At 46.4% G+C, this 17,437-nt stretch overlaps 1 protein-coding gene across 2 annotated transcripts in view; it reads left to right on the top strand.

Annotated features, from left to right (window-relative positions):
• Window positions 1-17,437, top strand: part of CCDC88A (coiled-coil domain containing 88A) — a 1,055,351-nt gene that overhangs the window by 784,345 nt on the left and 253,569 nt on the right. For both annotated transcript variants that reach the window (XM_069234179.1, XM_069234180.1), the window contains exon 23: window positions 8,713-8,858. In XM_069234179.1, coding sequence (XP_069090280.1) covers window positions 8,713-8,858 — 146 coding nt within the window. The remainder of the gene's footprint in view (window positions 1-8,712; window positions 8,859-17,437) is intronic.

The following is a 17,437-nucleotide window of genomic DNA, read 5'->3' on the forward strand; positions in this document are numbered from 1 at the left end:
TATGCAGAAGACACAGAATCAGGAGGTAATATGGTACCCAAACCATGGAGTATTGATATTTACCTGGTGCACTCTACCACAAAAACAAAGGCAGCTCATAATGAGACCATCAGTCTTGATTTGTATTCAGCCTAGGACTTATTTTTACCCTGTCTTTGTTTTGGTGTACCACTTACCCTTATGATGCTAAGCAGACCTTTTCTTGATGCAAACTTCTATGTGTAGCTACACAGACACTCACTCTGTTTTTGTGTTAAGCATTCAGTTTAGGAAAGTTTAGAAAATAACTATTTGTTTACTCCTTAGGAGATTTCACAAGAGAAATACGCTCCGCCATATAAATTATAAAAAGATAACTGATTGCTTTAGCTGTTCCTCAGTAGATTAGCCCAGCTTCTTCTGAATGGTTTGTCCACAAGAATCTATGAATGGAAAGTTATAGGATACTGTTATCTTTTAGACCGCTCTAAAACCTTTGAGTACGCATATTTGTTATTTGAAAGAGTTATGGCAAAACTAGATTTATTACTTTTGGTTACAGGTTGTTAAAAAGGCCCACAGAAGAACCTCTGATAACACAAAGCCAGTCTGCTTAATGACTATCGTGAAGTGGTAGGATGCCCAAGTAGATGGTACAGAGCTCTGATTGTAATTCTTATGATTTCGTTGGGTGGCACAAAGATGACTGGCATTGAGAAGCATGAAATATTTGAATTTGTGCATGTTAATTAACTTGTATTGTGCTATGATTGATGTGCTCTGTGTATAGGATTCCTTTTCCATGGATGAATGGAAAAGAACCCCAAACATCTTGACTGTGGGGTACACTTTCATAAATGTAAGGGCAGAGGGGACAAACTTAGTAATGAATGTACAGAAAATTATAGTGCCTCATTGTTGAAGGAGTTTAACAAAAGACCATAGAACCATCCGGTGCTGGATGGCTGTGAGACATCCTGAGACGGTATCTAACAGTAGGATGTAAAAGTAGGTACATGGGAAAAGATTTGGGTGTTAGTATAAAGGCATGCACACTGGAAGTGAGATGGCTGTAGAACAGAGCAGACAAATGCAGCCTACTAGGTACCATCACTTTTGCAACAGTCAAGCTAAAAATTAAATCAGTGCTGTTTCAGAAGTGTGTTGCTAGTCGATTGTGAGAATATATTCAAGCATTTCCTTCATATTTAAGGTATTTGGTATGTGCCTCCTCAGTTGTGTTAAGCAAAATTATACCCCCCTTTCCTCTGCAAAATCTCTTGCGGCAGCTACTACAATGTGTCTTTGGGTAGCTTCCTCAAAAGAATTGGGTGACTAAGACCCACTGGCACTTTAAACCCCCTGCACAGAAGGACTTGCAAGGGTCAGTGCAATGTGAATAGCATGTACAATTTTGACAAAAATGGCAATTAGCTATTTTAAAAGTGGACACAGTGCAAAAATCAACAGTTCCTGGGGTAGGTAAGTAAATGTTAAGTTCACAGGTAAGTAAAACACTTACAGGGTTCAAAGTTGGGTCCAAGGTAGCCCACCGTTAGGGGTTCAAAGCAGCCCCAAAGTTACCACACCAGCAGCTCAGGGCCGGTCAGGTGCAGAGGTCAAAGTGGTGCCCAAAACACATAGGCTTCAATGGAAATAGGGGTGCCCAGGTTCCAGTCTGCCAGCAGGTAAGTACCTGTGTCCTCGGAGGGCAGACCAGGGGGGTTTTGTAGGGCACTGTGGGGGGACACAAGAAGGCACAGAAAGTACACCCTCAGCGGCACAGGGGTGGCTTGGTGCAGAGTGCAAACAGGCGTCTGGTTTCTGAGAGGAATCAATGGGGATACCCAGGGGTCTCTTCAACGATGCAAGCAGGCACAGGGGGGGCTCCTCGGGGTCGCCACCGCCTGGGCTAGGCAGAGCGTCGCCTGGGGGTAGCTCCTGCACTGGAGTTCGGTTCCTGCAGGTCCTGGGGGCTGCAGGTGCAGTGCTGGTTCCAGGCGTTGGGTTCCTTGTTACAGGCAGTCGTGGTCGGGGGAGCCTCTGGATTTCCTCTGCAGGCGTGGCAGTGGGGGCTCAGGGGGGTCAACTCTGGCTACTCACGGGCTCGCAGTCGCCGGGGAGTCCTCCCTGTAGTGTTAGTTTTCCACTGGTCGAGCCGGGGGCGTCAGGTGGCGTGTGGAAAGTCTCACGCTTCCAGCGGGAAATGTGTGGTCTTTAAAAGTTGCTTGTTTGTTGCAGAAATTTGCAGTTTGTTGAACAGGGCCGCTGTTCTCAGGAGCTTCTTGGTCCTTTAGATGCAGGGTAGTCCTCTGAGGCTTCAGAGGTCGCTGGACCCTGTTGGATGAGTCGCTGTTGCAGTTTTCTTCGAAGTAGGAAGACAGGCCGGTGGGGCTGGGGCCAAATCAGTTGTCGTCTCCGTCTTCACTGCAGGGCTTCAGGTCAGCAGTCCTTCTTCTTCTTTAGGTTGCAGGAATCTATCTTCCTCGGTTCTGGGAGTGCCTAAATACTGAATTTAGGGACAAAAAACCTATAGATTGTATAGGAAAAAAGGGGGCAAAGGTATGATTGATTCCAGGAGAGCCCTCAAAGACCCAATAGGGTGACAGGTTTCATCATTGGGCTATCTCCTCGTCAGACCGGTGCTGCAATGTCTGGCGGACCACCCAAAGGTAGGGGTGGTACTTAACCGTTGGCCAATCGCCAAATGGAGGTCTGAAACGAGAACTGACTGAAAAAAGAAAAAGGAGTGAAGGAGAGTGAGAATAAAATAAAATTGGCTCTGAACCTTAAAGCATCACTTCAATGAATCAGAAACAAGGTACAGGCCAAGATTAAAAATGTATATAAAGAGTTTTAGTGGGAATAATGTCCCGCTATACTCTATGAAGGAGGAAGGATAGTATGCCTAATCCTGTCTAGATGGTCAACATGTTTTGCGTCCTTACTTGGTCAATAAATGATCCCGTGATGCTTCCTCAGGACCCAAAAAACTACTTCTCCTATTCAAAAAGAAATTTTTAAGTGCTGTAATGTCACTTACAAATTGAAGACAAAATTTGTCAGAGTCAGTAGGTCAATCAGTCGCCCTGCATAGAATCGGAAGATAGATAGCAATTAGTGCCATCGTGTAAACAGGCATAAAACAAGACGCAATCACAGTCAAAAACACGCCCAACGTGTCACATAAGAAATAAAATAATGTGGAAGCTTACCATCCCGTATTCAAGATTGAGCTTCCTAGGACCGCGCTAGCCTCAACCAAGGAGGTATTACTAAGCATAAAAATAATATAACAAACAGTAGTACGTCAAAAATATACAGAATAGTAAGTCAAAGGGGAGGCACCTAAAATATCAAGTGGAGATGGTTACATAATTCAAAATTGGTTACATAGTTCAAAAATTGAATACAGACTGTATGACAATCAATATCTACCATATTGAACTATATCGGGAGAGAATGGTCCAAAGAAAAATATATGAATACGGTCCCGGCTTCAAATACAGATGTTGTGAGGCAAGGAAATGCTCAAGTCTCTGTGTGTAGAAGAATATTCACTTCAAACAAAAGAAATAGATTGTCATAGTACAAAATCTATAAATACAGTGAGCAAATAAATTACTACAAACATGTTGTGCCCTGGTCAGTAATAGAGGCTTAGGGAAGAATGTTGCCGTACAGATTGTAAGGAGTAATGCTTGGCGAAGGGGGGGGCAAAGCCAAAGCTTCCGCCACCCCATGCTACTCCCTTTCAGTATGAACGCGGCGTTTAAAACGCCGGCGAGGGGCTTGCACTTACTTTGAATAAGTTGGAGGTCTAAACGGGGCACACAAGCCCTCGACATTTTTGCCGAGATATATCAGGAAACGGAATTAGGATAAATTAAAAGAACAGAAAGAGTATTACATAGGTAAGTGTATAGCACAAGTTTGGGAAGTGTGTGTTATGTAATTTAATGGAAAAATGGAGCCTCATTTGAGTGTTTGCTCCATTACTGTACAGTGTAGAGGCATAGGTATAAAGTTTGCTAGATGGGTGGATGATGATTATATAGAAATGGAGGTTCTCTCAGAGAGAATACTAGAGATATTTTGACTATTTGTATTGCAGTTGGTTCCTCAACACATGAGGTTTGCGATGCCCTTGTAGATTGATTTCGAAGAAAAAAAAAAAGAGGTGACTGACTGTGGTTTCAAACAGGTCAGTAATGACATTGCAATATATTATATTTACATTTCGGAGAAACATTTTTTGACAAGTAAAAGGAGAGTAATAGAATTGTCGTTTTCCTCCCTTGTCTGTAGAGGATGATAGATGGGATAGAAATATACGGACATAGAAATGACTAAAGGTATATACTTATGGGATTTTCTTTCCTCACCATTACACAAGGAGGGGTTGTTTTGGATAGAAAGCGGTTTATTGCCGACAAAAGGGCAATTTTGGATATTAAGCGATCTAATGCCAACAAAAAAGAATCTCCTTTTCACTTGGGTTTGCATGCGCCAGGGTTGAATATTGCTGTAGCTGTAACGGACCCACTCTTGGAGACATTGGAAGTACTTTATATCATACCTTCGGACATTTAGAAAATAACACTTTGCCACTAAGGTTGCGTGGTGGTGGCTCTCTTCCTTTCCTTTGTAGTCTTTTGTTCAGATTTAAATCAAGTGCCATATTATAAACATGATGTGTATATAAGAGTTCGTGCATTTAACTGACCAAAAAAACTTTTTTGTTTATGTGTTTTGGTAATTTAAAAAATAAAATGTCAGATGTATATATATTTTAAATTTTTGTATAAAATTGTACATGTATATTTGTTGTCATTGCTTGTTGTTTGTTGTGATTTTCTCAGCCTTGAAGAAGTCCAGTCAGGACGAAACACGTGTCGGCTGATGGCTTTTTATTGTTTTTCGATATGTTTTGTTTGTATGTATATATGTGTTTATGTATAATAGGATTTTCTCTTTTTGTATTAAAACTTCTATTTGCATGGACATATTTTTCTTTTGGTTAGTTCTTACTTTTATATATGTCATTCGTTGAATAGCTATTGTTTGTTTACACTTCTCAGGAAAGGGAGACAACACACTAAGTATTATAGTTAAAATTCAATAGGTTTTCCCATGTTATCTCATCAAGATATCAAATTATCTTTAAATGTAGACACTGTCTTGTTGATGTGCCCCACTGAGTTGTTTCTCCATGCTTACTTGTATCCTCTTCGATGTAGCAGGGACACCTACCCCGCGCCGCACGTCTGTAGACATGGAGACAGTGTCCACAGGTAGTATAAATACGTGAGAAGAGACGCTTCAACTCACGTCTTGATCCGGACACAACCGGTGGGTTGTTCCGGATTGTGTAGATAGAAGAAGGACCACCCATTTTGGTCCGTCGGCCATCTTGGAACGGGCAGATTTACTTGTATCTGTCTCATCAGACGGCAAATAGGTCATGACATGAAAAAAGAAGAAAAAGGGGCCCCGGTGAGAACTCGGCGGCCATCTTCGACTAATAAAATCCGACCACAACTATGTATTAATACCATTTTAAAGTGTCTAGAGCCACTGGGAATGTAATCAATCTCCAAGAATATCGTAATGTATAGGATATGGCTCAACATGATCAAGTAGGTGGTAGTCTAGATGTGGGGAAAACCGATAAAGAAGGCGAATGGGTAAGGAGTGGGCATCAATGATGCTGTAGTGGTGGCCATATTGTCAGTAGAGGTAGTTAAGATATATCTGTAGTAATAAGTGCATGGAGTAAGTCAGGAGTCAACCGTCCAAAATTTACAAAAATATGACTCATTATTAGTCGTCACTAGTGCAGGGATATAGATTGTAAGCTCACTAATCGTGGAAGGTGCCGGAGGCACCAACGCCAATGGGACTGGATAATCCCACGTGGTGAAAATGTACTGGTTAAAGTGGTAAGGAGTCAGGACACTCTGGGGGTTATTCTAACTTTGGAGGAGGTGTTAATCCGTCCCAAAAGTGACGGAAAAGTGACGGATTTACCACCAGCCGTATTACGAGTCCATTATATCCTATGGAACTCGTAATACGGCTGGTGGTATATCCGTCACTTTACCGTCACTTTTGGGACGGATTAACACTCCTCCAAAGTTAGAATAACCCCCTCTATCTTTTCTATCTAGTCTGGCTACTGGGACAGTAGACACATGTTAAGGTGTTAAGGAATTCCAAGGAATTTCATCGTTTAGACCTTCCTTGTGGGTTTTGAGTCTGAAAACCCATCTTTGTTCAATCTTGAATAGAAGATTGGAATTATTACTGTCAAGTCTCGGAACCTGTAATACAATCCACCACATGTCATCCGGGCCATGTTTAGCTTCTCGGAAATGTGAGCTGAGCTTCATTGTAATGCGGGAGCATCTAATATTGCTCCGGTGTTCATTGATACGTTGTTTTACCGGGCGAGTTGTCATCCCAACATATTTCAGGTTACATGGGCAGGAGATCAAGTAAATACATTGACATGTATTGCAATTGGTATGCTTGTTTAGATACCATTTACCGAAGTGATCAAGGTCTAAACAATCTAGGCGCTTGGTGAGAGGGCAGACATTGCAAGAGCCACACGGATGATGCCCTTTGACAGGGGGCAAGTTCCACAGGGTAGTTTGTTTATTTGAGTCTTCAGATGGGCGGGGACGAGTATGAACAATCAAGTCTCGTATGTTGGCAGAACTTTTAAAAGCGAACAAGGGTCTTGGAATCCGAATACCACCACTCTGTAGGATATTCCACCGTTTGTTGATAAGTTTTTTGATAGAGTTGGACATTGGAGTATACGTGGAAACACATGTCAGTCGGTTTTCAGATTCTCTAAGCGCAGGTGCCAGAAGGGCATCTCTATGGTTGTTCCGAGCTCTTTTGTATGCAGGATTAATGATCTTTTTAGGATAACGTCGATCTATGAGTTTCTGTTTAAGATCAAGAGACTGAGGTGGTCATTCTGACCCTGGCGGTCTTTGACCGCCAGGGCGGAGGACCGCGGGAGCACCGCCGACAGGCCGGCGGTGCTCCAATGGGGATTCCGACCGCGGCGGTAAAGCCGCGGTCGGACCGGCACCACTGGCGGGCTCCCGCCAGTGTACCGCCGCCCCATTGAATCCTCCACGGCGGCGCAGCTTGCTGCACCGCCGCGGGGATTCCGACCCCCCCTACCGCCATCCAGATCCCGGCGGTCGGACCGCCGGGATCCGGATGGCGGTAGGGGGGGTCGCTGGGCCCCTGGGGGCCCCTGCAGTGCCCATGCCACTGGCATGGGCATTGCAGGGGCCCCCGTAAGAGGGCCCCTACATGTATTTCACTGTCTGCTGCGCAGACAGTGAAATACGCGACGGGTGCAACTGCACCCGTCGCACAGCTTCCACTCCGCCGGCTCGATTCCGAGCCGGCTTCATCGTGGAAGCCTCTTTCCCGCTGGGCTGGCTGGCGGTCTGAAGGCGACCGCCCGCCAGCCCAGCGGGAAAGTCAGAATGACCGCCGCGGTCTTTCGACCGCGGAACGGTAATCTGACGGCGGGACTTTGGCGGGCGGCCTCCGCCGCCCGCCAAGGTCAGAATGAGGGCCTGAGTGTCAAAAGTTTGGTTGAACTACAGTTACGACGTAACCTTAGAAATTGACCAAAGGGTAGATTATCCCGCAAGAATTTGGGATGGTGGCTGTCATACATAAGCAAACTATTGCGAGCAGTGCTTTTGTGAAAGGTGTTAGTGGTGAGTTTACCATTGTCTATCTTGATCACGAGGTCCAGGAAAGAGACTTGTGTTGAGGAAGAGTGAGCAGTGAATCTCAAGAATGGGTCCAAGGTTTTAACCCAGTGAGTGAAATTATCTATTTCCTCGTATGGACCGTAAGGTTTTGCTTAGACACTGTAGGGGCACAGTGCTCATTCACATATGCCCTCACCTGTGGTATAGTGCACCCTGCCTTAGGGCTGCAAGGCCTGCTAGAGGGGTTACTTACCTATGCCACAGGCAGTGTGAGGTTGGCATGGCACTCTGAGGGGACTGCCATGTCGACCTAGTCATTTTCTCCCCACCAGCACACACAAGCTGGCAAGCAGTGTGTATGTGCTGAGTGAGGGGTCCCTAGGGTGGCATTAGACATGCTGCAGCCCTTAGAGACCTTCCCTGGCATTGGGGCCCTTGGTACCAGGGGTGCCAGTTACAAGGGACTTACCTGAGTGCCAGGGTTGTGCCAATTGTGGAGACAAAGGTACAGTTTAGGGAAAGAACACTGGTGCTGGGGCCTGGTTAGCAGGGTCCCAGCACACTTTCAAATCATAACTTAGCATCAGCAGAAGGCAAAAGGTCAGGAGGTAACCATGCCAAGGAGGCATTCCCTTACAGTCTGGTTACTCCAAGTGGGGAAATTGATCGTTGGATAAATATATCTAGGTATTATTGGGTCTCATTCCTCATCCCACCACAGAAGCCTAGCAAAGCAGGATCACCTAGAACTTTGGGCTGATTTGCTTCTTGTAAGCAGATCCATCTGCTTCTCATATGGTTGGCTTTGAATTGGTACAGTAAGAGTGTAGCCGATAAATCTAAGAAGTGTGTGCTTGAGCATTTCCATCACAAGGTTAATAATTACTGTTCAATTGTGTTATGTACACCTAGTTTTTCGAATATTTGGATTTAAATATTTGCAAATCACTAACATTACTAACAAAATGCATTTTTACAGTTACTTAGCCAACTCAAAGGAAACTTGGAGGAAGAAAACAGACATTTGCTTGATCAAATTCAGACATTAATGCTACAGAACAAGACGTTACTGGAACAGAATATGGAAAGTAAAGATCTTTTCCATGTTGAACAGAGGCAGTATATGTAAGTTAATGTCAATAAAAGGACAGTGAATCTGTAAGGAAGTTTGCATGCAACATACTCATACAGACATCTCAGATGTGTTTGACAAATCTTTAAAGTAGTGCATCATTGATACAACTATTACAACCACTAGTGATTAAATCTAAATTGGACAATTCAATAATGTAACTAACAATGTTTAGTAAAATGTGCTTTCAGAGTGATATGGTTATTATTATGTTTATCTGTTGTTTAAAATATGATGATGTCCGTGTTAATAATGTCAGAGCATTTTCAATCCACTTAACAGTATTGTAGCACCTTAATACCTGTCAGTATGACAAGGACTCTTTTTTTCTGCAGTGCCGGCCTATTTTTTGTATCAAAAAAGGTTTTGTTCTCCAAGAAGTTGGTTGACATTTTGCCTAATCAAGTGTCTATAGTCACTGGTACTCAATCAGAGGATGATCAAGATCAGCATCACCAGAAAAGGCAGTTTTGTGAAGTAATGCAAAAAGTCCAAACACTTAATACACAGTGAATCCAAGTCTCAAAGGGCCAGATGTAGGTAAGTCCGAGTTTGCGACTTGCAAATTGCGAGTCTGAGCGACTCGCAATTTTCAATTTGCAAACCTAGATGCAGGATGGTGTCCCTGACACCATCTGCGAATCGTAAGGGGGTCGCAAAGACCCACCTCATTAGAATTAATGAGGTGGGTCGCAATTTGCGACCCACCTTCCGATTCGCAGCAGTCACAGGGATGGTGGCCTGCTGGAGACAGCAGACCACCATGTCTGTGACTGCTTTTTAATAAAGCAGTTTTTTTTTGTATTGCAGCCCGTTTTCCTTAAAGGAAAACGAGTTGCAATACACACGAAAAAATGAGACTTTTTTTGTCATTTTTTCAGAGCCATTCACAAGGGTGAAGGGGTTCCATTGGGACCCCTTCCGTTTTGCGAATGGGTTAGCACCCATTTGAAATGGGTGCTAACTGCAAATTGCTTTGCGACCGCGTTCGCGGTCACAAAGCAATTCTACATTGTGATGCGAATCGCATTAGGAAGGGGAATACCCCTTCCTATTTGCGAGTCGCATTCCCATTTTGTGAGTCGCTAACCAGGTTACCGACTCGCAAAATGGGAATGAGCATTGCGATGTGCGTTTTGCATGGCGCAAACAGCGAAATTCGCTGTTTGCACCAAGTAAAACGCTTGCTACATCTGTCCATTTGTCTGCTCTCTATCACTCCTTGAATCCCTGAAGGTACTTAGTTGACTTCAGCCGAAACCTTTGCATTACTGCTTCCTTCATTCCCTCCTAGACCACCAGGTCTGCCACAGGCATCCTTCCAATTATGGCTGTCCTGAATAACTGCATGCAGCACATCAAATCGGCTGGCTTAGAGACATCATTCAAGGCCTTTGTCTTAAAAGCATCCTCTGAGCTCACAAACCATTCCAAGATGTCCTGCCCTTCCACTTACATGTTTACAAGCTTTCTTGCAACCTTGGTCACAGCCTGGCCTGAATTGGAGGTGGAGTCACTTCACTCAGACAAAGCTGTTGTTTCTATCCTACGTTTCTCCCTCTCAAGAGCTATCTTTTCTCTTTCCAGCTCTCTTTCCCTTTCCTTTGTCTTCTCTTCCCACTCTTTTCTTTTCTCCTTCCTTCCTCCCTCTTAGTTTCTCTTCCTACTCTCACGTTACATTCTCCTCTCTGACCATTCCTCCTGTGCCGCCTGCTTCCACGCCTCTTTTTACAGATGAGCTAACTGCAGCTTCTCCCTCTCAAACTTGCTGGCCTTCTCCTCCTGCTCAGCTTCACATTTCTGTCAAGCCCACTGCAAGTCCAGTGTCTCTAAAAATCTTCTTGTTAGGAATAGCCACCTTCTGGAACTCAGGTTATCTTTTTAATCACTTGTGGTGGCCTTGCTACAGCTTTTATTTTTAGGTGGATGAACTTGTACAAATACAAACCCTACAACACAAGGACAGTTCATCCTCATCTAAGTTCTTATACATAGCTTTTCAAAGGCATATGCCAATCTCTGGGACTTATACCAGAACCCTATGTGCTACTCTGCATACCTTTTGTTGCTCAGTGCACCTACCCACCAAATGAAGAAGCCTTTGGCTTTGCAAGAGAGATGAAAATGCCTAGAGACGTGTTTTAGTAGTGACTGACTAGTAAGATTGATATGAGAAACATGAGGCTAAAAGATGCATCCTTTTTGATGAGGCCTAGCTCAGTCGAGCCATGGCATCCCATTCACGTGTGAATAGAATACAAAAGCAAAAAAAGGAAAGAAATTAAAAAGGAGAGTGAAATTGAGGTATATAGAGAAGGTGGCTGAATTAGAATGGAGGTAACAAGAGCCTGATTTAGAGCTTGGCAAACAGTTGCTGCCAGGAGCTCTTTTAGAGGGCCAAATGGCAAGCAGGAACTACTGTGGAAGTTAAGGCCTTTTAATCCTAATGTCTGAGTCCTGAGCCTCCCAAGCCACTTGCTTTGCTTTGAAGGGCACATTTGGTGCCCTATGTGCATAAATCAGTCCACACCGGTTCAGGGACCCCCAGTCCCGGCTCTGGTGCAAAACTGGACATTGGAAAGGGGACTGACCACTCCCCTGTCCATCACCACCCCAGGGGTGGTGCCCAGAGATCCTCCAGAGGGTCCCTGGGTGCTGCCATCTTGTTTCCAAGGTCGGCAGGGAACACATCTGAGTGGCCAGGCCAGGCAGGCGACTTCAGAGCCCCCTCCTGATAGGTGCTTACCTGGTTAGGTGACCAATCCTTCTTTCAGGGCTATTTTGGGTCTCTCGCTTGGGTGAGCCCTCAGATTTGGCTTGTAGGAGACCAGCAGGACTCCTCTGCAACCTCTACTTCGACTTCTGGCAATGAGAGCTGCGACTGGAACCTCCAGGACCCGACAAGCTGCTTCCAAGAAGAAAGGACTCTTCAGCAACATTGTTTCCAGGGCTCCTGCCATTTTGCAACAATTTCCTTGGTGTGCATTCTCAGAAGACTGCAACTCTTCAGCCTGCACAAGAAGAAGAAGGAATCTCCCTTGGAGTGAAGGAGTCACGCCCCTACTGCCGCAGGCACCTACGACATGCGACGACCGGCTGCGTGGATCCCCTTTCCTGCTGAGTTGTATGGATCCTGCATCACAGGTGGTGGTCCGGAGTAGTCCTCTAGGTCCTCTCAACCAGCTATCCAACTTTGGTGGAGGTAAGCCTTTACCTTCCCACGCAGGACAGTACCCCAGTGCACTGTCGCTCTTGCAGCTGTCAAGGCTTGTTTGCATATCTTTGAGGGGATCTTCAGGCGACGTGGAGCTCCAGCCCCCAGCACTCCATCCTACAAAGCACAGCCTCCTGCATGGTTCTCGTGCGGCGTGGGATCCCATTTTTGTAGTGCTGGGTGGGCTCCTTCTGCGACTCCTGTGTCCCTGTCCTGTGGGACTCCTGTGGGTACTGCCTCTGCTCCACGGACCCTCTGTGATGCAGAGGCTCCCCTGTAACTCCTCCTCGTGGATTGAGTCCTCCAGGGTCTTGCTGGTCCACTGCAGCACCTCTTTTCCGCTAACAGCGCGTTTGCCTTTGCCAAGGCTTGTTGGTGGAAATCCTGCACTGACACCCATCTGCAATCTTCCTTCCGGCCTGGGACAGCTTCTTCATTCACAAGGAATTTTCCTCCGGCTCCAGAGCAGCAGTGCTGACCTGTTCTTCAGTACCGTCGACTAACTCCTGCATCCATCGCTGGGTGGGTAGTACCTCTTACTCCTCCTTGACTCCAATGTGACTCTTGGACTTGGTCCCCTCTCTCCACAGGTCTTCTTTATTCAGGAATCAACTCCTGGTTTTCTTACAGTCTTCTCTGGGTGTCTTCTTTTTCTTCTTTTCCTCCTTTTCGGTGTTTTGTGGAAAATCCAGTGCTTTACTCCTGAATTCCGGGTCACTGGGGGAGGTACTGTGTTACTTACCTGTGTGGGGTTTTTGATACCCCCATCTCCCCTTTACACATTTTACCTACCTAGGTGTTGGCATTCCATTTTTTTAATATATGGTTTGTGCTCCCCCTAGGGTCAGTATTGGTTATTGCTGTTTGCACTGTTTTCTAACCTTTTATATGCCTGTTTCTGATTACTAGTGTATATATTTAGTGTATTATTTACCTCCTAGGGGTGGGTCATTTGTCTAGTATTTTGTGGTGATTTGTTAATAATATAAATGACGTTTACTTTTGAACAACTGAGTGTTTTCTTTCATGTGTGTATGTGCTGTTTGACTACAGTGGTATTGCATGAGCTTTGCATGTCTCCTAGATAAGCCTTGGCTGCTCATTCCCAGCTACCTCTAGAGAGCCTGGCTTCTAGACACTGCCTACACTTCACTAAAAGGGGATACATGGACCTGGTATGAGGTGTAAGTACCATAGGTACCCACCACACACCAGGCCAGCTTCCTATATTGGTGGGATAAGCAATTTCAATTGCCTTACCACTCTGTCACTAGGTACTTTCCACAGGGAAGGCCACTTACTAGCTAGTGATATACACATACACCTAGTGTCAGGACATGGGGCCTGATTCTAACTTTGGAGGACGGTGTTAAACCGTCCCAAAAGTGGCGGATTTACCACCTACCGTATTACGAGTCCATTATATCCTATGGAACTCGTAATACGGTAGGTGGTATATCCGCCACTTTTGGGACGGTTTAACACCGTCCTCCAAAGTTAGAATCAGGCCCATAGTCTCTAGGGTTTGGGTATGTGAGGGGTCTAGGCCTAGCCCTTGCTCCAAACTTCTGTAAGAGAGACTAGAAGTTAGGGAGGTTACGCACACACGACCCCACTCTAACATGTCTTCAGTACCTAGCACATCTCAGAACAAGGGTTCTCACTATGAGGACTTTATCTTTCAGGAATGTTAAGAGTAGGAAACTGAAGACAGGGAGGAACCCTAATAAGAGTATGCTCTTAAGACTTCTCCTCCAGGATGACCAGCAGCAATCTGGTAGTCAGGAGGAGAGGGAAGAGGAGCTAGACTCTATCCCCCAGTGTTAGAAAGAGAGTATCTGGACACTGAGAAGGGCCCCTCAGAGGATCACAGGGTCCCTAGTAAGCCCCCTAGAGTAGCTGAGAGCACTACAGGTAGTGCCAAGGGTGGCCATGTTCATAGGTCCACCTTTGTTCCCAGGGGACTAGTTCAGAGGGTTACCAAGTCTAGGGAAAGTTCCTAACCCTGCCACTCTCAATGTGACCTCTGTATCTGAGGGGACAAACTGCTCAACTCCAGAAAATGACTCCTTAGATAGGGGACGTAGGAAATCGAGGCTGGAGGAGGCCAAGCTGATGCTACAGTAGCAACAGCTATTCCTAGACAGGGAGCCCTTGGTAGTAGAGAGAGAGGGGCAAGGATTGGGGTTAGCACCCCTTGGTGGCAGCAGCTTTGGTTTCAGGGAACCTAGGGCCAGGGAGGACTCTTTAGAGTCCAGCAATCTTATCAAGGTTGCTCTCCCATACAAGGTGGGGGATGGCATCAAGAAGTGGTTTGCTTCTCTGGAGAGGGCCTGTAAAGTTCAGAGGGTCCCCGCCAGAGGCAGTGGGCTTCTATCCTTTGGCTCTCCTTCTCTGACAAGGGTAGGGATTGGCGTCTTTATGTCAGAGAGGAGGGTGCTGACAATTGCACAGTTTTAAAGTCTGCTCTGTTAGATGGATTATATCTTACCACTGAACAGCATATAATTACTTTCAGGGAGATCAGGAAAGAATCCTCCAGACATTGGGTTGGGACTGCTCTGTGAAGGCCTTGGAAGGCTGGTTAAATGGTAGCAAAGTCAGTGATGATGAGGCCTTGTACAAACTGATTTTAAGAGAGCATATACTGAATAATTGTGGGTCTGATTTGTTGCACCAGTACTTGGTGATCTGACCTCTCCTCAAGAAATGGGAAATAAGGCAGACAAGTGGGTCAGAACAAGGGTGAGCAGAAAAGCTCACACTGGGGGTGACAAGTACAATAAAAAAGAAGCAGGTAAGTCTCAGGACAAGGGTGGGGACAAAACTAAAACAAAAGAGTCTTCATCAGGCCCACAAAACCTCTCCTCATCAACAAAAGCTATGTCTGTAATAACAAGGGCCACAGGCCAGGAGGTAGCTCCTGCCCTAAGGAAAGCACCAAACCACCCACAACTACAACCCCCACCTCTACCACTAGTGCCCCTAGTAGCAACATTAGTGGTGGATCAAGCAGTAATAGCCATTGGAAGGGTGTAGTTGGGCTCACGTTAGGAAGTGTGGTGGGGACTGGCTTAGTTAGGGAAACTACTGAGGCTGTTTTAGTCTCAGATGGGGGCATTGATTTTGCCACCCTTGCTGCCTGTCCCCTTAACATGGATAGGTACAGACAGTTGCCCTTGATAAATGGTGTTCTGATGGATACAAACTACCTGTGGATTCCTCACCTTATGAATTCATCCTTGCGCCAGCATCCAATGGAAAGTTCTCTTCCTAGCTCTCCACGTCGACGAGGATGTCACAATTGCACGGCTCCACATGACTCCGTCTGACGTCACTGTGCCAATAAGAGGTCCTTGTCATCGTGCTGACACCAGTTTCCTTTTTTCCGTGCCTTCGACACCAACGTTTTTTTCCTGGCTCGTTGGATAGTGTGTATCTTTGGTTGTTACAATGTCTCCCCCGAGAAAGTCAGGTTTCAAGCCTTGTAGTGAAAGTGGCAGTAGGATGTCGGTCACAGATCCGCATGAGAACTTCCTTTGGTGTCTTAGCTCTGAGCACGATGTCAAGGGGTGTGGTTCATGCCAGAGTATGAATCCTAAGGTACTTAAGGAAAGAGAGGCCAAGCTTTTCTTAGCGAAGGCTAAGAAGAAAAACCACAAGAGGGCTTCTTCTTACACCTCTTCCAGGAGGCATAAGAGGCATTGCCATGACTCTCGGTGCCATCATGGTTCACGGCGCCGATCGACACAGAGCCGATCGTGGTCGAGGTCTCCATCAACTCGACGTCGAAGTAATTGGGAGGTGAGCCTAGAAGTATCTCCGCAGCCCTAGAGCCCAAAAGTATCTCCGACGTCGTCAGTCTATGAGGTGGCTCCTCATAGCTCTCAGTTTTCTCCAGCGCCGCAAGAGCCTGATGTGCAGCAGCAGGATCAATAACAGCGTTATCCTGCATTCCCGGCTCCGGGAGTGGATCCGGCGGCATTTTTAAATGCCATGCATGCTGTTTTCCAGGCTATGGCCCCTGCTGGTGCCCCGCCGGGTCCCACGGGGCCATTAGCTTTTTCTTTGGGCTCCCCTGCTCCATATCAGATGAAGCCGATTATGCCGTTCTGCCCGGTTTAGGGTGCCGGGTCGACGTCGATGATGTCTCCTCGAGGTATGGCGTCCCCATCTAGATCCGTGGCGCTGTTGCCATCTCCACGTCAGCCAACGCCGATGCTCTGCCCTGGCCAGCCGGCTCCATTACCTGCATGCCAGCCGACTCCGAAGTAGGCGCCGTTGGTGTCCGTGTTGGCGCCGGGTCCGAGTGATGCTCGGATCCATGCATCATCTTCTATGCTTGGTCGGGATTCGGCTTCGATGGAGTCGATGTCGACGCCGAGGTCAGAATCCCGCTTGAGATCTCGGAAAAAGGCCTTGCGTCTACTTGAAGAAGAATACCGACAATTGGAAGAGGGTGAGCTTATGGAGCCTTCAGAGGAATTCCAAGGATTGGGGTCAGCCAGTGGATTGGATACTTCCCCGGAATGGGACATTTCATCTCAGGGGGAGTTTACGGAGAAGGCAGTGTCATTCCACTCGGTCATTAGAAAGGCAGCGGACTATTTAGACCTGCCTTTATCTGCAGCAGAGGTAAAGACAAATCTGCTGACTGAGGTGCTGCATCCTTCTACATCCTCAGCTGATCCTTTGCTGCCCTTCAACGAGGCATTGTTGGAGCCTATTATGGACTTGTGGAGGAAGCCAGTTTCGGCTCCAGCTGTTAATAGAGCGGTGGCAAGGAGACATAGGGGGTCACCCGAGGATCCTGGGTTCCTCTCACGTCATCCAACCCCAGAGAGTTTAGTGGTTCAAGCACCTTGCTCCACAAAGTCTGCTCCTGGTTAGTTCCCTGCGGCCCCATCTGATAGGGACTCCAAACAAATGGAGCAGTCTTCAAAAAATATATTTTCGTCTTGCAGCATGGCGTTTAAGGCTGTGAACGCTACCTGTGTGCTGGGCAGGTGTGTCCATGCCCTTATGGATTCAGCCAAGGCTATGGTCGGGGATCTGCCACAGGAGGCGCAGAAGCCTTTTGGAACACTCTTTCCTGGTCCCCAAGAAGGACGGTCGTCTGAGGTCGAAATTCAAAATGCTGACTCTGGCACAGGTACTTCTGGCTTTGAACAAGGAGGATTGTCGACTTGCAGGATGCGTACTTTCACCTCCCTATATTCAAGTTGCACAGGAAGTATCTCCGGTTTGTGGTGGGGTCGCAACACTACCAGTTTGCGGTCCTTCAATTTGGGCTTACTTCAGCACCTCGAGTCTTCACAAAGGTGATGTCGGTGGTTGCAGCACATCTCAGGCAGAGAG

Source organism: Pleurodeles waltl, chromosome 5 (assembly GCF_031143425.1).
Source record: "Pleurodeles waltl isolate 20211129_DDA chromosome 5, aPleWal1.hap1.20221129, whole genome shotgun sequence".
Lineage (NCBI taxonomy): Eukaryota > Metazoa > Chordata > Amphibia > Caudata > Salamandridae > Pleurodeles > Pleurodeles waltl.